This window comes from Salminus brasiliensis, chromosome 1, assembly GCF_030463535.1.
Source record: "Salminus brasiliensis chromosome 1, fSalBra1.hap2, whole genome shotgun sequence".
Classification (NCBI taxonomy): domain Eukaryota; kingdom Metazoa; phylum Chordata; class Actinopteri; order Characiformes; family Bryconidae; genus Salminus; species Salminus brasiliensis.
In genome coordinates, this window is record NC_132878.1 from 75,761,857 (window position 1) to 75,785,497 (window position 23,641).

The 23,641-nt window shown below is 40.8% G+C and overlaps 2 protein-coding genes across 3 annotated transcripts in view; one reads left to right on the plus strand and one right to left on the minus strand.

The window, feature by feature from the left end:
• The window catches only part of rpl21 (ribosomal protein L21), a 260,187-nt gene that overhangs the window by 112,912 nt on the left and 123,634 nt on the right, over nucleotides 1–23,641 (plus strand). The gene's annotated exons all lie outside the window — the stretch shown is intronic.
• Nucleotides 1–23,641, minus strand: part of atp8a2 (ATPase phospholipid transporting 8A2) — an 87,888-nt gene that overhangs the window by 13,843 nt on the left and 50,404 nt on the right. For both annotated transcript variants that reach the window (XM_072688999.1, XM_072689007.1), the window contains exons 25-31: nucleotides 13,328–13,500; nucleotides 9,045–9,228; nucleotides 8,387–8,497; nucleotides 3,633–3,707; nucleotides 3,177–3,299; nucleotides 1,799–1,877; nucleotides 1,535–1,596 (exon numbers count right to left, since the gene is read on the minus strand). In XM_072688999.1, the coding sequence (XP_072545100.1) occupies nucleotides 1,535–1,596; nucleotides 1,799–1,877; nucleotides 3,177–3,299; nucleotides 3,633–3,707; nucleotides 8,387–8,497; nucleotides 9,045–9,228; nucleotides 13,328–13,500 (807 nt within the window). The remainder of the gene's footprint in view (nucleotides 1–1,534; nucleotides 1,597–1,798; nucleotides 1,878–3,176; nucleotides 3,300–3,632; nucleotides 3,708–8,386; nucleotides 8,498–9,044; nucleotides 9,229–13,327; nucleotides 13,501–23,641) is intronic.

The following is a 23,641-nucleotide window of genomic DNA, read 5'->3' on the forward strand; positions in this document are numbered from 1 at the left end:
AGAGACAGAGAGAGAGAGGGAGGGAGAGAAGGAAAGGGATCATAAATAACAGTAATCATACACACTCATCATTCTGTTAAAACATTCAGTTAAACACACACAGCAACTAGAGCAAATCGTTCACACAGACACAAAAATTACCATCACCTTTAGCAACAAACCTACACAGCTTTCAAAACAAGCAGAAATACATATACACACTGCTTACAGCAATCAAACATACACACACAGACACTAAACACACATACACACAGACAGGGACACTAAACACACACACACACATGCACAGAGAAGAACAGCGGAGAACAGAGGAGAAAGGCCAGAAGACAGACTTGAGCCCCATGAGAGCAATTCATTATGCTTTAATGGCTGGTGTCTAGCATCGCCTCCAACATCTCCGACATATTTCATACAGTCTGGCACACACACACACACACAGGCTAATTTTTCAGTAATGAAACTTTTGTCTGAAAAAACTCCAAAACTAATGACTGCAGGAAGTCTCATTAAGTAAAGCAGCGTCTGGCTTCTGAGACTCTGTGCTGGACGTGTGATGAAATCACATGCTTACAATCCAAACCATGTCTGAGGAGTTTTACATCAGCCAGAAGAAACCACAGAGAATCTGGGCAAAAGTCGGGTATTTGAGCGCTTCACAGGGCTGTGTTTCACAAAACCCTGGCGACGCGATACGTACACAATATGTCCAAATGTTTGTGGACACCCCTTCTAATAAATGCATTCGTCTACTTTAAGTCGCATCCATTCCAGACACAGATGTGCAAATGCACACACACAGCTTCTCTAGTCCCTGTAGAGAAGAACTGCCAAAGGAATAGGACTCTCTGGAGCAGATAATCACATACCTATTGGCACCAGGCCTAATGCCAGTCGCGTTATTTCACATTAGTAGTCGACAAAACACAAAGGATACCAGCTCAGAGCGTGTATCGCCATACACATGCATATCACACATTAAAGCAGCATTATGCAGTATTTTTATACCATAAAATAAAATAAAATCATATAGATGCTCCACTGACTTATAATATGGAGACCAGTGCTGCTATCATTGCTATCCCAATCTAAGCAAGGCTTCTACTGCACTATTGGTAAAATCCTGTTATATTACTCTACCACCTCACATGCTTCTTTAACAATCAGTGACGGGTCTGTATCTCTCACCTTTTAAAATGTGTGTATGAAAATCATTTTAGCAGGGAGTAAATGTGAGCTGAACGATCAGGGAGCTCAGTCAGACTGTATTATAAGCTATGAAACACACTATAAATACTCATTTTGGAATTTGGGGCAAAAAAAATAAAAAATTCAGTTCGTAAGTAGCTTTTTGGACCTGTATAGAATAGTGTTCGTCTAGGTTACTTCTGTGAAGTAACAACATGTCTACTGGAGCAGGCTTTAAACTACTCTTTACACCTCTGTGGATGAGTTTTTGCTGTGTCATAGCCTCTGAAACGGTGTGTGGCCTCTGATTGGCTGGCAAAGCATGTGCTTTGATTGGCAGGAGACTTACCGTGTAGACGATGTTTCCCACGAATAGGTAGTCCACACTGTTGCCATTTTCAAATGGGGTATCTGCAAGCACACACACACACACACACACACCAAAAGGAGTGGTGAGAGACATGGGAAAACTACTTACACACTTAAGCTTTCATGATGCTGAAGGCTCAATGTGGGAGGTATGTGCGTGTGTGTGTGTGTGTGTGTGTGTGTGTGTGTGTGTGTGTGTGTGTGTGTGTGTGCGTAACCGTGCACTGATGAATAGGCTAGTTACCATGTTCCAGTACTTTTAGTGGAAACCAGAAGAGGATGATGGAATGGATAAGTGCATTTATACAGTGACCCCAAAACACCTGAAAAAGGCAGAGAGAGAGAGAGAGAGAGAGAGAGAGAGAGAGAGAGAGAGAGAGAGAGAGAGACTAGAGCCAATCAAGACAGTTTATTGCCAAAAAACACAGCCCACACAAACAGCTCTTCCACAGTTATACAACTAGTGCAGTGTCCTCCTGATTACCTTTAAAACAAACACACACACACTCATACGGACACACACACAGAGTCTCCCTCCTTAAATGAATGACTTCCTTATTCTGTCTCCCCGAATCTCATTATAATCGCCATGGTAACAGCGCCGTCTCCCCACAGTTCTGTTTACTCACTGAGAGCCGAGGGGTCTAAACAACCCGCAGACACAAGCAATCCATCACTGAGCCGGCATCAGACCCCAGCCCAGAGCAATCCGTCACAGAGTTACAGCCTGTCAATCACTGCTATGAAGGACGCCCACAACAGCTTGCGCCAGAAATAATAATAACACATGTTTTTGGTCTGTAGCAAGAACATATCCCATTGCTACCAGTCTTTCTTGAAGCTGGGAATGAATGTCACCGTCATACACATACAGAAAATGCTACCAACCTATGCTAACACTGTGACTGAGGCATACTCTGAAGTAGTGCCTTTAGTTAGGGAACATAATTGTACCAAATTTCCAAACTACGACTTTGTTTTTAAGCCTTAAGCTACTGTCAAGACTCCAAGCTTTTATTTGAATGCACCTATTTATACGTACTTTACGCTACAAAAGTAAAGTCACACAAATCAGAACGTGGAGGAAAGCTACAAAAAGCTTCTAATTATGTCTGCAATGCAAGTCCTGGACTGGGTTTATCTTGTCACACGTAAAATATAAGAGCACCAATATCACATACTTAGTAGTAACAGTGTGCTCAAAGCTGAGACAAAGGAACTGGCAACTTTGTGTGGTTTGGGCTGTAGAATAGATTCTCTGAAAGCTGTGGCGATATCAGCGTGAAAGCCTGAGGTACTTCTGTAAGCAGAATGCCTGAGACCTTCACAAACGTCACCATAACTTTTCTGCAGGGCATACCTCCTACCTCAGACTGCGGTGCTTGCCACTACACCAGCTCCTACTAGCAAGCTACTATCACTGAAACCTGGAGCACATATTCTATTTACTATGATAACGAAGAGCAGTCAAGAACTATTTTGTATGACTAGTTGACTAAGAAAAATGAACAGTCATGGAAACCTTGATGGCTACAAGATCTCCAAAAATATAAATACCAGATTCAGGCCCTCTGTATCGTTGATGGGAACATCCCTATTGTATACATTGTGCATGTTGTTACCTTGGTGTTAAATCCATCAGCATTCTGTGTGATGCGGTACAGCTGTGGGAACCTCAGCATGTTCTGTTGGCTGCACGGTCGATCGAAAATACCCAACGTGAAAGGAGGGAGTGCTGTGAAAATCTAAAAACACACACACAACCATGAAGTCAATAATTCATACGAAAGAACCACAAGCACTGCAAATAATCTGGCAAGCTTTCTGTTTGTGTGCAGCTTATATTTTGGCTTTAAAATACATAAACAATACTAAAATGATCTCGGTGTACATCTACCACAGCCATGCATGTATATACTGGAAATACACAAAGATATGAAAGGCAGGCAAAACACTGAACACTTGTATACTGATCAGGGATTCTTATAATAGAGACATATTTATGAAAAGATCGAATTTTATGGACATATGAAATATATTTATTTATTTAAAAATATTTATGGAAAGATGAAACTCACCACGTTGTAGAGGCCGATGCACCAGCGCTCAAACAGAATCTGCCCAGAGAAGCCATTCACAAACGCAAACCACAGCTGGGAGAAGAGGAGAAGGTGAGGAACGACAGAGAATAGCAAAGGACAAAGAGAATGAACCGCAGAGAAAGAGCAAACGCAAAAGACAGTAAACTGGGGGTCCTCTAGTGAGGATATTGTTTAAGACAGCATTAAACACTTTGACCCTGGTGTTGACACTGACAGGTCAGCGTACACACACACACACACACGGGATGTTAACAAAGTATATTAATATATTAAAATTATTCATAATTTAATATGATTTTTATTTACTTAATTTTCATTATATTGTGTTTTGTTACAAGATTTCTTTGATAATAATGCCATCCATTGAACCTGGCATGCCTTAATTTAAGTTAATGCCAGGTTACGGCTGAACGGGCAGGAGTGCCAGACCGCTCTGTGCCACCAAAAGCGACAACCAGCCCAAACTGTGTGTTCAAATGTCAACGTGTAAAACAGCAGTAAACAAACAAACAAACAATCAGTCTAAACAATATACAACATGTCCAAATGTTTGTGGACACTGCTTCTAATGAATGCACTTTAAGCTACTTTAAGTTGCACCCATTGCTGACATAGATGTGCAAATGCACAGAAACAAAGCTTGTCTTGTCCCTGTAGAGAAGTACTGCCAATAGAATAGAACTCTTTGGAGCAGATTGGCATGAACCTACCTAAAGCCAGGCTATAAAGGGTATAAAGACCCCCAGCATTGAGCTGTGGAGCAGTGGAACTGTGTTCTCTGGAATGAGTATAAGCTCTTTAGAAAATAAATGTCAGAACTTTTAGTAAAAAAAAAAAAAAACAGCAACACAATTTATGAAAATAAACACACACCAGCTCACACAATGCACCCTCTTACACACACACTTTTTGTCCATCCCCCGCTGTGTTCTGCCATGAAGACAAAGACGGTCTCTGATCTTTGACCCCAAAAGCTCTTCTTTTCTAGCAGCTAATCCTCCCTAATAGCCCTTCACTCCCACACACATACTCACTCACACACACACACATTCAGAAAAACACTCACACATAATACAAATGCACAGAATGAGGTGCTCATACCACAGTGCACATTCTAAAACACACACCAAAACACACCTCACCACAGTGTTTCCCATAGCACACATATTCAATCACTCACACACACACACACACACACACACACACACACACATATATACACATATACACACACACACACACAAAGATTCACAGGAGGTGGGTCATGTTGCTGCACCTGCTGGCATCTTTAAAAAGGGGCACAGCTGACAAATGCTTTGGTGGACAGGAGGGTAACCCTGTCAGTACAGCTCACACTCTACCTAGGACACACACACACACACACTGTTCTCGGATGACAGTGTCCCTGGTATGTTCTATACTGGATGGGCCCTGGGTTAGTAGCTATGTGTCTGTGAGAGTGTGTAAGAGTGTGTGTGTGTGAGTGAGTGTGTGTGTGTGTAAGTGACAGAAAGCAGAGCCCAGAGGGAGCATCATCTATCACTGTCAAACACTTCTACAAACAGCTGCAAAATGTCTCTCCTAATGTACATGAGGGTTTGTGTGTGTTTGTGTGGTTATGAGTGTGTATCTGTGTGTATGTGTGTGTGTGTGTGAGAGTGTGTGCATATAAAGTACTGAATTAGTTTTGGGTAATTTGATGACTCATGTTTAAGCTAAACACATTCCAAAGGCAGCTCTGGCTTCACTCTAAAACTTTCTCTCTCTCTCTGTCTCTGATACACACACACACACACACACACACACACACACATTACATTACTAACTTGACTTTTTAGCACTGGTGCACCCAAAATCACAAAGTTTACTATTTATTATATCAAACTAACCCCAAATGAAATCACCTACATATGTAGAACAGCTCTGAAATTCCATTTTGGACATCAACCAATCAAAACACACATCCAGAACTGTGTCATGTTGGCTGGGCGTCCCTCCGTCCCGTCGCCAGCACACTCTCACACACTTAGCTACAGTTCAGAGCTCTGAGTCAGAGAGCGTCTCATCATGCTGGTATGAGGGATTTGAGTTGATGGAGTCTTGCATTAGCAGTGCTGCTCTCAGTATTTTGGAGATTAATGTGTGGAGGATCGCTTCGTGGATTTAGGGTTAGTTAAACAGTGACATCGGAATCATGTTTGTATTAGCAGATAATTTATTCTTTAATTGTTTAGACTTGACTGTTTTTTCTCCGCCGAGGCTTATTACACACTGAGCTGTATTATTCAGTAACTACAGGGACTTCTGTACAAACTGGTGGGGCTACTCTTTAGTAATAGAAGTTAAAGTGTAAATAACACTTCTGGCTCGCCGGTGGGCCCTAGGCTTTCAAAGGGGTTAAGATATGCATTTTACAGCATCTGTAATCCTACAGGCGTCTCTGTAATGATGATCCAGGTATATTAGGTTCCAGAAGTCTACATATTGGCCCATTTTCCTGTATCTGTGCATTAGAGGTGTAAGAAAACATCTTGAGTATATCATTGCTCCCAGACAAAAACACTGTATCTTCAAAAATGGCAAGGATGAAAAAACCTCCTTAACTTGCAATGAAGATCAATGTTAAAAGTTTTTTATTCCAAGTCATTTCAGAGCTTTTCTATCGGTCCGTTCATCATGGAATTATGACACAATGTCAGATTCACATAATGTCGAAAAGTGAAAAATGTACAAGGATTTTGCAGGACAGCGGTGACACACACTTCAGGATCACAGTATTGTTTTTTAATGTATAGTTGAATGTAAAGATTGGGGGCAGATTCATTATGTATTGAACCACTGTGTTTAAAGCTACACCACTAGACAGCAGATCCCACTGTTCTGATTGGATAAAAAAGTAACCCTTTCTTTTACTCAAATGTTAAGCATATGACGGTATGCTTTTTATGGCATTACAGTTCCCTAAAATGTGGTAAAAAAATGCAATATATTGCAATATCATCTTACAGCATTGCAATATATACGCAAGGTATTGAATCGTAAGCCCTGTATCGTGATAAGTAGGGTACCAACACGTATTCACAGTCCTATTGTGTACCAGTCTAGTTTATCCTATACTGCACATCAGTCCTAATTAATATAGTTTTCTGGTTCGGACCATGTCCTTGGCATATGGTGATTTGGGAGGAGACTGAAGAGACGGGAGAAAACTCAGAGAACTTTGGCCTGGCTTCTGCTTGTTGTTGGAGGCCAGCCTCCCCTCTCTGATAAAGAATGAGAGATGACAGAGTTAAATGGAGGAGATGGGGTGATGGAGGATTGGGAAAATGTTGTCATAGAGATAGACGTGGCATTTCTAGGATGTTAAATTAGGAGGAAGGGCTTCAGGAATGTTCCTCCTCCTAGTATTCTGTTATTTCATAACATCACTGAGAACTTAAATCAGAATCTGAAATGTGCCACAGTCATGGGCCAGCTCATGAACACTAAAGGCAGAAATGGCAGAAATCACCACCATATTAAAGCTATTACTTTCTTTTATGAGCTCTAGGTTTCATGTGTTCTGGTTTGACTAGCATGACGTTGTCTCCAACTGCAGTTTTAATTCTTGTCCACTGTTTAAATGATGCCTATTAAAGGCCTCAGTTTAGACTGTGAAGCTTATTCTAAACATGCCGTGCCCATCCAAAACGGCAGTCCTGGCACCACAGCTGCCATCAACTAGGGATAAACTACACTATATAGAGTCTGATAACTGCTCATCCAAGGTTTCTTACCAAATCAAGAGTAATAAACAGTCTGGCCCCCTATACTGCAGTTATGCTCTTACATAAAGGCTTTCTCCTAGATGTAGGAACATTGCTGTAAAGATTTGAATACACTCAGCAATGAGGGCATAGTAAGGTCAGGCACTAATCAGTTCTGGATCACAAACTTCACTCCAACTCATCCCAAAAGTAAAGAAAGGAGCGCCATCACTTTAGAGAAGACAGTTTTACTGCTCCACAACTCAGTGCTGGGGGTTCTCATATTGTAGGCATGGTGGGCTTAGACTCATGACACTGTGCGGCTGCTAATGAGCGTCCCATACTATTGGCAGTGATTTTCAAGGAAGATTACACTAGAGTAAGATGTCTAGATCATTTCAATAACCAAAGTATATTAGGAATGATTATTGTGATAACTAGAACTGGGCAATATGACAATATTTCATTGTATCATGATAAATTTTGTTATTGTGGTGCGCAATATGCTTTTATGAGTGTATCATGGATATCGGCAGTGCTTAAAGAGCGCTGATAAACTGCATGTTTCATTACAAAGAGTGTAATCAGTCTTATTTAATTGAATGTAATGAAGCACATTTCGAGTAAAAATCACTGTACTCAGTATGGGAGCAGTTTTTAACGCGGTTGGTGCATTAAGTCTACAATAGCGAAATATTGAGATAAAGAAAAATTATATCTCATAAACAAACGTCTTTAAATATTGTGATATAAAATATTTCCAAATCGCCCAGCTCTAAGGATAACTGTTTTTATTCAGTTGAACAGCAGTTGTAGTGTATGTATCTATAGATGACACATAAGCTGTCAGCACACTTTCCCAAAGCTGAATTCACTGATAATGAGGGTTTTGTTTTTTGTACTGCGGCATGAACTATATATTCATTTATTTAGCCTTTTGTTTGTACTTTAGAACAAAACTCTGGAAAAACTCAGTGAACATACCTCTATAATATACAGCACCACGTTCTTGTAGAAACAGTACAGGATGCATTTAGTAACACGATTATAGCTCCAGGCTCCATGAACCAACAGCAGCTTCTCCAGGTATGAGAACTGCAAAGAGAGAGAGGGATAGTGAGAGAGAGATAATCTCCCCATGGACTCCATGCCCACAGCAACACATGCAAGCTATTAGTACAGAAGCACCAGGATACGACAACACTGTGGGCAAAAGTGTGTGTTTGTGTGGCTATGTGTGTGTCTGTCTAGGAGTCTGGTGGTTATTTTGTGTGTTGACCTAATTATGTGTGAGTTTAAAGATGAGTTGCTGAAAGCAAAGCTGCAGAGTAGCCTAATAAGCATGTGTGTGTCTGAATCCTGAGCTGTAGGATACATGTGTAATGGTGTGTGCATTGTAGGTGCGTCTGATCTTAAGCATACACACTGTGTGTCCAGTTTATTAGGGTCACTTGTACCTTGGACAGTCATTGGCCATTTGATTGGCCACTGATGGTCTTATCATATACTGTTTCCCCTGATAAATGGTGTAGAGGGGGCTGACAGATTGTGCAGTAACTGCGCTAAGAACTAATCTGCAGAGGTGATATGTGTGTGTGTGTGTGTGTGTGTGTGTGTGTGTAGGCGGGTGGGGGGTATTTACCTGTGCTATAGAGTAATCTGATGAGTTTGTAGCCTGCATTCCTTCGTTGCCGCTGATGCCCACTCCTACATGAGCAGTCTGGATCATTCCTACGTCGTTTGCTCCGTCTCCGATGGCCAGAGTGATGGCCTTCACATGTTTCTTTACCATGTCCACTATCTCCGATTTCTGCAGAGGAGACACCCTATAGACAGACAACACAAGTCACGAATCATCCTTCCACAGTGCACCTATTCTTCATTTGAGAACGCATTAGAGCTACATCAGCTTTTATGACATTATATTCAAAATGCTATAGGTATTAAAATCAGTCGGTCCCCCTGTTGCAGCTTTAACATTGGGTTTGGAACTCTGCACTAATATTTTACATGTTTGCTGTGGTTTCTGAATGTTTCCAATTTAATAATACCACTCATGGTCAATGGTGGAATATCTCAAAGGCAATAGGACTGAATGACACCTCTGAAATCCATGATATATTGGGTGTTTCCCAATATTTTTGTAAATAAAAAGACATATGGTATAGGAATACAGCATAAAGTGTATAAAGTGTATACCGCCATTATTGGGAGACATTAGCACTCTCTGTTGGGAGACAGAGTGCCTCTCAGCCAATAAGACTGCAATTTCAGAAGTAATCGGCGTATAAAGTGAAACAATCTGATAGGAAAATATAGCTTTTAGTATATACTGTAGTGCAAAGTGTAATCACATGTAGTGTATAGTGTAATTATACAGTGTAAAAGTAAATATAGCATTTAGTGTATAAATACAGTCTGAGAATATAGTGTACAGTGCTTAGTGTAATATCAGTGTCAATGTATAGTGTTTATTGTCTCAGACTGTATTTTTACACTAAAGTGGTGTATAATAACAGTGTGAATATATATCGCACTTTAAAATAGCAGTGTAAAATCATTTAAAAGGAAATATATCTTTAAGTGAATACGTACAGTCTAAGAATATAGTGTAGAGTGTACAGTGTAATACCAGTGTGAATATATGGCATTAAGTATATAAATACAGTCTGAGAATACAGTGTAAAGTGTAATACCAGTGTAAATACAGCATTAAGTTTATAAATACAGTCTGGGAATATAGTGCAACAACAGTGCATACTGTTCAACTGAGTGTTCAAATTAGCTAGATATTACACATTAGACAGCAGAGTCTGTACAGTAAAGTACAGTACAGTGAATAAAGTGTCTTCTGAGTGTTTTGCAGTGAAATGGAAGTGTTCTGTTTTTCTCCATCATTTTTTTCTCCTCCTCTCCACGACCCATTTGTTGACACACCTGATTGAAGTGAAGTGAAGAGTCTATGGAGCAGAAAGACGGACACTTCCTTTCCTCTGCTCACACTATCAGGTGGCCTGCTTCCCCTTGCTCTCCCTCCGCTCTCCCTGTCTGCTTTTCTTCCTTTCTCTCTTTTCTCTTGATTTCCCATTCTTTTTGTCCTGCTTTCTGACTCTCCCATCACAACTCTCTCTCTCTCTCTCTCTCTCTCTCTCTCTCTCTCTCTCTCTCTGGTTTACTTTCTGAAGGAAACCCCCAGTGGATAACAAAAGATCAAAACATTTCCATTAATTCTTCCTGGTGAAAAAGTAGTGTGTGTGTGTGTGTGTGATCATCTGTGTCTGTATAGTTAGAACAGGCTCAGACCTTCTTTAAATGTGGTGAAGAAAGCTACAACACTCAAATCTCCTGAAATCTCCTGCACTTTGAACTTATCTGACTCTATCTCTCTGTCTCTCTCTCCTAAACACACACACACACACACAGCTGCAGTGGGTAGATGAAAGTCAGGGCAATGTTCTTCATGGTGGGATTGAGCAGAAAATAAGGAGCAAAGAGTGACTCTTTAAACAAACAATGTGAACTCAGGAACTCTCTCACTTACACACAGACACACACACAATCTGTTTTTATACAATGTCAGGATCTAAGTGTAATATATCCCATATGTATTGTACATGTCTCTATATGCAATAATAACAAACCCCACGTGTATATTATGTAATAATAATGTCCCATATATGATATACATGTACACATACATGTAGTACATATATATATATATATATATATAATATGTCCCGTATGTTATTTATACATATAGTACCTATGTCCTTTCTTTAATATATACAAGCACTTCCTATATATAATTTGGCCCATATGTAAAACATACAAGTAATACCTTTATGTTACATGTACATACATGTAGTATCTATTTGTAATCATAATAATAAATCCCATTTGTATTATTTATATGTAGCATCTATATATGATATATCCAATATGTACTGTAAAAATGTAAGCCCAACATATGGCCCATATATGTAATAATACATCCCATATGTATTACACACTCCTGAAAACATAAAAAACCCAAACCCACACACACACTCACATTAACACACGCTTAACCTTATTCTTTCTCATGCACACACAACAGGCCAAAGGGATCACTGTCACCACTGTACTGTGTGTGTGTGTGTGTGTGTGTGTGTGTGTTTTGGACAGTAAGGGAAGTATAGAGTGGGGGTGGTTTAGCCGGTTTGTAAGGCCTAAGAGACCACAGGCCGGATATAGGATTTACACAACACCAGCACAATTATTCCTTCTCTGACTGACACAAAACACACACACCCACACACACTACAAACAGCAACAGTTTGTTATTAAATAATAAATATAAAGTTAATAAAATGTGTATTCTTTTGCGAGTTAGTGTGTGTGCGTGCATGTGTGTGTATGTGTGTTTTATCTAGGATAATCACAGCAAATGAGTCAGTAGTCTGACATTCGCACACACACTCAGGGTATTATATTCCCTCTGCACGCAGCGCTGTGTGTTCTGCATGCCAAGCTTTCATTAGTGCTATTTATTTACTTACCTCAGGCAGGACACAACCTTTACTTCCTTACACACAAATATACACACACACAAAGACATACACACACACACACACACACACAAAGACACGTACACAAACCCATAGACCAAAAGCATGCATACAGACAGTAAGACAAAAGCTCCAAGTTCTTTGTGTGCTTGTTTGTGTGTGTGTGTGTTAGAGATGGGAATCATATCCCTGTTTGCTTTTCGAATCGTCACAGATTTGGAGTAATTTTATTTGAATATAGCAACAAGCAAGCTGCACAAGGACGACTAGTTAACGTTCTGGAAAATTCTCAAACAAATTTGCCAAATCATAATATCGGTTTGTTAGCTTGGTGACGATTGTGTGGTTCAGTTACAGCATGTGACCAAGAGAGGAACCACAGTTGGCAGAGACTGCAGTGCATGACCCAAAAAGTCAAAGTGTGAGAGAAACACACAGAACACACACGTTGCGTTCACAGCAGGCGCTCAGCATGGTAGCATGGTAAGCAAAACAGAGCTAATACCGCAGTCAAAAGTAAAGAAACAGCGTGGAATTGCTTTCTGCTAAAGCCACAGTGTTTATGCTGATGTCACACACCTAGTTACTGGTGCATTTAACGTGGGGTGAGCTGCTTTATATGGCTGGTGAAGGGCTGTTTCAGCAATATCAGAATTATTAGATGTTATTTACAGAAACTATTTATTGACATTTTCTTTAGTGAAGAAATGAATACAGAATAAAGTGTTTGCAGCTTGGGTCAGCTGTAACTATCAGCTTACAGCAACATTATGTCTTGGAATCATGCTGAAGCTCTACGGACTTGTAATAGAGAGAATGACATCTCTGTAATTCATACTCGGGGCCAGGACGCAGCTAATGCACCATGCAACTGTGGTTAAACGTCAGTCTACATGTTTCTTTTTCTTTCAGTGGTGGTTCTGTATCTCTCAGCTTGTCCAGAAGTGCATGTGTAATGTGTCCAAGAGGGGAGCTCAAAATGTGATTTGTATTTGTAGGCCAGTGGTGTAAAGGTGAATTACACTCCACAACTGTATGGGGGAGTCCAGGGGCAAAAAATACCAATTCTCATGTAATGCTGCAGTTAGTACATTATAATGCTGTGATCGACACAATGTCCTATTTACTATAGAGTTCAATACTTTAGTGTTCCACCGTTTTGTAGTGGTGTCAGAAAACACAGAGTCGCACTCTGCTTTTGCACAGAAGAGCTTACACACATAACGAGGTGTCCCAAATTGTTCACTACCTTGTGGAATTCTGTTTCCTATACTGATGCTCTATTTATATTTGGATTATCACATGTGGGGGATAGTGAATAGGGCATAGTTTCAAACACAGCTCTAGCTGTTTTGAGGGCAGTGCAGAAGCAGTGTACCTGCAGCAGATGACAGCCTTGCAGGACAATGCCAGGTCCAGAAAGGCCTGCCGGACTTCGAAGCTCAGAGCGTATTTCAGTGTCTGTCCATCGATGATGAGGGCCAGCTCATTCTCCTTCCCCAGAGAATCCCCCAGAGATGAGCAATGGGCTATCAGAGTCGCTCGAGTGGCCTAAAACACAAAACACACACTCATCAGCACTCATATCATACAATGAATTCAACCTTTTTATGAACAGTTCTGTATATTTCTATGCCTTTAATGTGGTCAGATAAGAGGCATTCTGTGTATGAATATGAATGCAACATCATTATCAGCTGATCTCAAATCAGTCTCTCCTTAAACATCATTTCAGATTATTATAAATTATAATGTGTCCAGAATGATGAGCGAGGCTGTCGATTCCTAAAGGACTTGGAAAACTGTAGAACACCAGGAATGAAATTCAAGATTTAAAAAAATTGTATTTAAGTGTAGCTTTTCATCACAAAGGATTTCATTGTAAAAAAAACACCATTTGAGTGAAAGACAAATGCAAGAAATTCTTAGCATTTGGTGATGTGCCCCCTTTTGCTTTAATGACAGCATGCATTCCAACTGTATGGACTGTATTAACTCCACAGGTTTCACTGAGGACTCTCCACCTGAGAGTCGTCTGAACACAAGCTTCAGTAAAGGAGATCAGATTCAGAACACAGCTGACCTTTCTGTCCGAAGGCCTAAACAGGGTAAACGACACACATTTGCTTAAATGTGATCATTACCCTGGATACAGTGCAGAATACTGAACATTTCCTCTTCATTTAACATGACACAGTACTGCACTGTTTTTAACATTTTCTACAATTTCAGATTTCCATGTTTCAATCCCAGATATTCCATGTGGAATTCTGAACTGCAGCTGGCAACCAAATTGATTTCATTTAGAAAACATTGGTTGAGAAAGCTGCATGTTGCTCTTTAGCCAGTGCTGTATGCCTTTATATGTAAACACGCTTCTGTAGTTCAGAATTTAGTCATATTGCTGTGACCGTGCCAGTTCCCACCAGCTACAACACACACACACACACACACACACAATCACATATGCTGACATACCCATCACACACACAAAGGCTCACACACCCACACACATTCAGAGATCACACACACATACCAGGCCAGAAGTGTAATGCCTATGGAAGTTCAAGGGGATGTTTTAAGTGGTGTCATTGGGGCTGTTAACACGGCCATCTCTCACTCTCTGTCTCACACACACACACACATCTGTTCTACATCACTGTGTCACCCGACACATACTGAGATTTCATAGACTCCACACACACACACACACAGGGAGAAAGTGCAAGAGAGAAATAGAGAGAGATGCAAAAGAACAGAGAAAGAAAGAGAGAGAGAGAGAGAGAGAGAGAGAGAAATTAGAATAGAAATAAAGAAAGAAAGAGGGAGAGAGAGATGTGAGATGAGATTATATTGTGTGTGTGTGTGTGTGTGTGTTTGTGTGTGTGTGTGTCAAGATGTAGTTGGAGGCAGTGCTGGATGGAGATGATGATAATGGGGAGGAAAACTAACAGAGAAAACAAACATCCCATACTGCTGTAATGAGGACCATGTGGACACCACAGGGCACACACATACACACACAGACACACACACACACACACTCCACACGTGCACGCACATCCACTTGCCTGGTCACCTGAACATTTTTCATGTTAGTCCGTGTCAGAGCCATGGCAACCAGCAGGCCATTTCCTACAGCCATGACGATGTTTAACATATTCCCTCTGTCCTGTTTAACCTACAGAGCCCAGCTGATCTCAGATCAGTGTCTCATCAGTTCAAACAGATCCAGCCTCGGATAGAGTAAACACAGCCTGACCTCAGAACAGACTTAACACGGCTCCACTAAACTCCCCCTTGCATTAACCCTGACAAATGCTGTCTTTCCTGCACACCTCACTTACTCACTGTGTGTGAATGTGCGTGTTTTCGTACATTTGCAGAACAAACGGAGGGGTTGTTCTGACTGAAAAACTGAGAAAAGCAGATCTAATCTACAGGACATTTACAAAACTGGAAAACTGAAAAGCTAAAACATAAAAAAGTGTTGTAAAAAGTGTCCTGAATTGGTGCACATGCCAAACACTGAATGACGTTACATCTTAACCCAAAACCTAATAATTGCATGAAGGTGACCCTGAGGGCACAAAAACACAACAATGGCCCAGACACTTTATGTATTTATTAAGAAGAGATATTTAACACCCAATCCCCCTGTGTGAAAGTGACTGCTCCTTCCTTTCAAAAGCTGGTAATGCCCCTCTTAGCAGCGAAAACTGAAACCAAACGCTTTCTGTAGTTGTTAATTAGTGTCTTACAATGGTGTCGAAGAATTCTGGCCCACCCCTTCTTGCAAAACTGCTTTAGCTAAGTGTTCTGTAGGCCTAGAAGCATGTGTTTCATTTAAACATGGTTTAGGTTGGGACCAGGACAGTTCACACGTTTACATTTCATATTGGTTAATCATTGCGAGGTAGATATGCTGGTGTGCTTTGGATCATTGTCTTGTTGACTAACCCAACTGTGATTTAGCTTCAGCTCAGGGACAGATGACCTGACATTTTCTTGAAGAATTTTCTAAAGCAGAGCTGAATTCACAGTTCCCTCAAAGGTAACAAGACGCCCAGGTTCTGATGCAGCAAAGCATCCCCAAACCATCACAGTACCACCACCACCATGCTTCAGAGTTGGTGTGAGGTTCTTATTTTAAATAGAAGTGCTAGCCAGGTTAGCCAGAAAACTCCACTTCAGATTCATCTGTCTAAAACACATTATCCCAGAGCTCAGGAGGATCATCGAAGTGTTTCTTTGCAAAGTTGAGATGAGCATTTATATTCTTCTTGGTTAGCAATGGTTTCTTCTTGTTTAGCAATGCTATGCTAACTGCTGCTGATGCAGCTTCACTAGGAAGACAATGTGCTTGGAGGAAATTGCTGGATCCACAGCTCCAATACGACAGGTAACTAGGAGTGATGTGCCATCAACCCAGCCCTGAGAGAGCAAGGTCAATTGCGCTCTCTCAGGCTCCGGTTTCTTGCTCAAAGTCTTTCCGGTGGTTAAGTCATGAACACTGACCTTAGCTGAGGTAGGACAGGCCTGTCGTTTAGAAATTGTTCCAGGGTTTTTTGTTACTTCCTGGATGAGTTTATGTCTTGCTTTTTGAGAGATTATGTGAGGGAGGCCTGGAAAGATTGGCACTCCTGTAACTCCTGTTACAAACTGTCTCCATTCAGACAGAATGGCTCTGGTTGTTCATCCCTAGAGGCCTAGAAATAGCTTTGAAACCTTGGGCGGACTGACAGGTGTCCACAAACTTTTTTCCTAAGGTTTTCAGGAATCTCTCTTCTCTGTGATATGATGCGCCTGACTGGACAACCTGTGTGCTCCCAAGTTCACACTGATTTAAAGGCCTAAAGTTATATTTAGACTGGGGGACTAAAGCCTAAAGCAAGGCAGGCTGTTAACTGAAGCATGCACAGTGGTTACGGATCACTAATGCTAATTGCATCTTCAATATGGGACAGCAAGTGGGGGCATTTTTACACGTGAAGACTGCATAAATTATACCTTAATCACACACAGGGACAGGACAGAGGTACTAAACTTGGCATACTACAACAACCCACTATAAATTCAGAATGTGCATGAACACTTTCACTTTTTCTCAGAGTTTCACCACAAGTCCTCACGTCCTGACAAGGTATAAAAACAAACACATGGTTGTGAGTGTGCCTGAGGTTTTGAACTCCAGATCTGGTGTGTTTTATCTTTTCAATCAGGAATTCCTGTTTGCACTCACCTTTCCTGTGAAACAAGGGGGGAAAGCAAAACAGGAGCGGAACGGACGGATTAACACAGATTACACATGCCAGGGTGCCGAAAAATCAAAACATGTGTGATAGGCCGGGTGTACGTGCGAATGAGGGCGCAAAAGCATGCCTGTGTGTGTGTGTGTAAGCATGGCTGATTAGTAGAACAGTAACTGCTACTGGTAATGTATTACAGACGCTCTTAAAACTTAAAGCACTTCCTCGTTCACCCTCGCTTTCTGGATCTCTCGTTTGGACGCGGCGGGGCGTCTTCAGGCGTTTTAGAGTTCTTATTCGCCACAAGCGTTAGAAGAAGCATTGACTTCCACAGCTCTATTTGGACGGGATAGGTTTTCCAGATATAAGCCCCTTAAGTAACATTACCACAGACATTATGTATGTAATGCTTATGGCGGATTCTCATGGGATAAGAAATCTCTGTTTAAGTCTGCCTTTCTACAACAAAAACATCACCATGCTCAGTGCCAAGCGTCAGCTAGTGGGAAATAAAATCCTCCAGCACTGGGCTGTGGAGCAATGGAACGGTGTTCTCTGGTGTGATGAACCTCAATCCAGTACCTTTGGGATGAGTTGGAGTGGTGTTTGTAATCCAGAACGGATCATCAATGAGGAGCAGCTTCTATTCTTCAGGGAAGGTTTTACACAAGAAATAGAAACACTGATGTGAGGATGTGGTTGTCTTCAGCCCCACAAAAGCATTAGTAAAGGCAGGCATTGATTCTGAATGACCATTAACACCACTCCAACTCATCCCAAAGGTCTTGGATAGAGCTGCATCGCTCCAGAGAACACAGTTTCACTGCACCACAGCCCAACGTTGGGTGCTTTATAATAGTGCTCTTTGGCTATATTTGCCTCACATTCTACTATTCCTTTTAAACATTTTAATGAGTTTAATGTTCAGCGTCGTATTTGAGGCCCGATAATGAATTTGAAATCATTACTTTACTGAAAGCAGCCAGTTTACAGTGGGTGAAAGATACTGTATATAGATATGGATCTAAATAAATATTTCACAAATATGCAGTCTAGTCTCACTGCATTTCATCACTTATGACTCCTTATCACTCCTAATTTTAGTACCGCTTCACATTCATTTCGTGCATGGGTTGGGGGGTGGTTGGTTGTGGGTATACCGTCGCCGCTGAAAAATAAATCCTAGAGAAAACTCTAGGACATATTTAATACTATTACTACTAATAATAATAATACTGTATATCAAATTTTAGTAAAAGTCATCATTGTGCAAACACACAATTACATGCATAAAACGTTTTATGCAATCAAAACAGTGGGATCTAAAGACTGCTATCTAGTGGTCTGGGTTTAAACACTACATAAAAAGATTGTTGGCAGACAGCAGTTCAGTTTGTGTTAACTGTTCATTGTAAATTCATACTTTGTTTTTTAAACTCGATACAGCGCTGTAAAACGTAATATTACAATACTTCAATATACCCCATAGTTCTTTTTATATTTTAACTAAGAAATGCAGTCCATCAAAAGCAGCTGACACAGCACAAAGGCCCACCTCATGTGAAAACTAGCCTCATCCATACAGTATATATGACTCACATGAACATCAGATCGCATTTTCAAACCCCCTCGTGCAGAATCCACATCCACAAAGTTTTTCTCACAACTGTATGATTAATAACTACATTCCTGAAGAGTCTGGAAAAAGTACAGTTTTTCCAGAGCGTGGGCAACGCCGCCCCCCCCCCTTTCTTCTATTGTGTCTAGCAGCACTGTCTGGACTCAGCACACACTGATGCTGGAAAGTCACTGTTGTTTGAAAATTCCCTTTTGTCTAGGTCTAAGTGAAATCTGTGTGTGTGTGTGTGTGTGTGAGTAATTAGCTCCACGCTGCAGCAAACATCCCAACGACTCTGCGCAGAGGTGCTAATGAGACATAAACATCCAAAGGCCAACTTTCTCTATGTCCCGATGGACAGCAAAGGTTTGGTGACCAGAGATGACTGGCTAGCAAGGCTCTAACCTTAGCTTATCCGACTACCCAAACAATACTTGAGTATCAGGGCACCTGGTTTGGAGCAGCTGCCTAAGCGTTAGTGAGTTCTGCTTCCAGTGGCTGGGAGTCCCAGAGGGCAGAAATTGGCCTCACTCTCTCTGGGTGGGTAGAATGTCTTAATCCACCCGCTAGCTAGAACTGCCCCATCGCACATGATGCTTCCAAGGGTGGAAGGTGAAGCTTTGACTGATCCGCCTGCGATCATGTGAAATCCTCTTAAACTGTCATTAACACAACACCATGAGAGGGCTCAATGTGCTGTTCATTGAGGATGCAAACTGTTAAATACAGACTACTGCCACCTCCTGCCATGGAGAGCTATTTTCAAAACACAAACTGATAAAATACACCAATGTAGAAACACATCAATTTTCTACCAAGTCATATCGTTTGTTAACAGTATGTCTACTAGTATGCATCTACTGTGCGGTTGCCAGGAGTTCAAATACGAATGTTGCTACATGCTAGCTAACACTGTGGTTCACTGAACTGACATTATAAGCCTGGAAACCTCAACTATGTACCCCACACATGCAGATCAGCAAAACTGGTCAAATGAGATGTGGTTTAGTTGCTTTGGCAGTGGTAGAATATATTTAAATAATTATTTCGGTCATAGAAAAATCCAGCTTAAGACTCTGTATATGGGCATGATGCTTACTACCCAATGAGACATGACTTCAGAGGTCTACTGAGTATTTTACAATGGCTTTAAACATGGATCAGTCAATCAGAGTTTAATACAGGCCTAACTGTTCTATTATTGGTGGTTGCTTGAATGGAGGCCTAAATAAGAACCGTTCGATGAGATCAGCTACAGGGCAGTAACTGGTCATTTCAGTTTGGCAAAATGTCATTGTTTTGATTGTAGACAATTCTCCCCTGCAAAAACCAGGCTGCAGATAATGAGGCACACAGTTTATAGCATAAAAAATCCAATCCTGATCAGATTGAGACACAAACTTGCTTACTAAGTTGAAATGCATGCTGAATTCCTAAAGAGCACGTAGGTGGCTTTATGTCTCATGGCAGTGAGTGAATGAGTGGTAAAACAGGAAAGGCCTATTTGAGGCCAGCAGTAGGGGACCACTGTAATACAAGAGGTACACACACGGCGCCCAACAGGAAATTCATTATTGTACTACACTTTCTACAGTAAAGCTCAACTCCAGGCTTATTCGATCATGCTCAGAGTATCATCATGGCAAGCTCCAATGTTTTACACAGTCTGCCTCTGAACTGATCTTTTCTCCCCCAGTCTTTATGATCAGCAGCGAGTGTGTGTGTGTGTGTGTGACTAAATGTTATTTTCATTTCCTCAGGGCTGGGAATGGAGTAAAATATATGTTCACAGAAACATGAAAAGGTTATGGAAAAGACAACAGAACACACACACACACACACACACACACACACAGAACTCATACAGTGGCTGGTGAACATGTTCCCAGCCCTTTGGAATCTTATCAGTTTTATATTTAGCATAAGGGGAAAAAAGCCTTGTAGTGTGACATATCACAGATCACTTTCTCTATTCACACACACACACACACACACACACACACACACACACACACACACAAATGCCTATAAACACTAAACATAATGGATATACTTTCACTTTCCCCCCCCCAAACACTCACAAACCCACATTAAGAACCTTTATGTAATAATTATAGAATATTTATTACAGTAATAATAATATTAAATAATAATAGTATAATAATAATAATAATAAAATAGTAATAATAGTATGTATTATGTTTATGTACTGTAGTAGGTACCTATAAGTAATAATATGTTCTGTGTATCATGTACTATGTATTATGCATATGTAAATACCTATATATAATATAAATATGTTCTGTATGTATGTATGTAAGTACCTATATGTATTAGCATGTTCTGTATGTAATTATATGTGCTGTATGTATTATTCTTATGAAAGTATCTATATGTAATATGCTCAGTATGTAATTTGCTTATGTACAGTAAGTGCCAATATGCAAAAATAATACATGCCATATACATTATATGAGTACATTGTTTTACATGAATATGTCCTATATGTTGCGTATATGCAAGTATCTATATGTGGTCATAGTACACTAAAATAACTATATTAAAAACAGTAACAGTTTTCAAGTGAAAACTGCAGCTGAAAGAGTCTCAAAAGAGTCATATGCTGGTCTAGGTAGAACTTGTTCTTGTCTGGTTTCCCAAAATCAGAACACACACACGCACACAAAATGCACCCACCAACAAATGCACCTACACCAACACACACTTGTGAGAGAAAGAGGTTAATACCAACTGCTGTGACATATCACAGGTCACCTCCTCCATTCAGAGCATGGATTGGATTACAGTAGTGCCCTTTACCACACAAAGCACAGCTAGGTCTCTCTCTGAGACACACACACACACACACACACACACATACAGAAAGAGCAAAAAAAGGGTCATGGCCTATTATTCAGCACTTATGTATTTAAAACCCATCCGGAACATCTGAGTAAACACACTCCCACACTATGGATCAATCAGCACTACACACTAAAATGTGTACACCTGTGTGTACTGAAAACAGCGCTGCAGTGAATGTACTGGTCATTTCCACACCAGTGTCATTTATTAACATACAGTAGATCACCACAGGTGGGTGTAATAATATAGCATATTATAATATATTGGTGATGAACTACCATAATAATATGTTCTGTTAATTTTCAGTGTTTACGTTATAGCTACTATATGAATATGTGTGTGTGTGTGTGTGTGTGAGAACGGTATTCTTGGTTATGATTTGTATGCCATACAGGATATGGACTATGCACTTGTGGAAATGCGCTATGCATGACAGATGGAATGGGACAAATTGTGTGTGTGTGTGTGTGTGTGTGTGTGTGTGCGCGTGTGTGTGTGATTAATGAGGAAAATGCTGGGTATGTTTGTGGAAGCTGTGTAATGCGGGCAGTGTGACTGGGAGATGGATGAAAAGTGGAAGCTAAGCTATCTGACCAATCTAAGAGTGTGATGTGTGAGAGAAAGCGAGAGAGAGAGAGAGAGAGAGAGAAAAAGAGAGCATAAGACACAAAAATGTGTGTGTAAGATGCAACAGAGACAGAACAATTCTGTTTGGACAAGAATAACAGTGTGTGTATATTACAAGGACACCAGCTGTGCTCTGTGTGTGTGTGAGTGTGTGACAGTACAGTGACAGATGGAAGCTGTCACACAGTCACTGTCGCAGGCTTCCATGTTTACCCAGGAGGCTTTGCTGCCAGAATTTGTTTTGACGAGATGGAGCAGCAAAAGGAGATCACATTACTCACACACATTACTCTCTCTCTCACACACACACACAGCCCGTTCTTGTACATTAGGAGGCTGCTGACAGTTTGTAGTAGGAGTGGAAACAGTGATAAGAAACAACCAATCTGAAGATCAGAATGAGGATGACATCACAATACGAGAGCGAGAGTCAGAGCGAGAGAGGAAGAGAGAAGACAAAGAGAGGAGAGCGAGATGAAGGTGGGGGGTGAGAGGAGAAAGTAGAGAGGAGAGAGAGAGAGAGAGAGAGAGAGAGGGCTGTGATATATCTGTCCAACTGTGACAATATTCCTCTTGCAACAGCAGCTGTTGCATGCACAAATGACAAATGCACAAACACACACACACACACACGCACGCACGCACGCACGCACAGCTGTGACATTAGACTAACTCCAATATAGTGGAAAGACTCTGAGGGGTATGTAAAAAGCGGCTGTCTAAAACAGGCATGTAATCTGTAGAAGATGTGAACACTTTCATCCAAATCTCTGCAGTCTTTTAAAAGATGCCCCTCTGCCCCTCCATTACTACTGTAAAGTCGTTACTGTATCAAAAAAGCACATCTACAATTTCCCCTTATCCCAAATATACTTGCCAAGATATGTTTGACATACTGTTATCTAACCTGTGCCTGCAGCTGTCCTGAATCATAAATTCATGAGTTCTGCCTGTACTGCAGTTCATGTTAATAGATAGAATCCGAAACCACCTAAGCAGGTCTATTAGACATTACTGAACAACTGCACACACACACACACATACACACACACATACACACACACACAAACACACAAACACACACACATATACATATACACCAATTTCTGCACTTTAACTTCCATTACTTGTTTTTACACCCAATATCTGCTATTTCTTCTGGTAAACTAGTGCTATGCTAGTCTGTTTCTTTAGTTTTGCAGTGGAGTGGTGAGGCTAATGTAACTACTAAAAAATTAAAGCAATTACCCTAAATCATCACACACTTACCTCAAACTGTATTAAATTAATATTAATTACAAGTCCAACAGACTTGCCCTCAGTACTGTAGGAC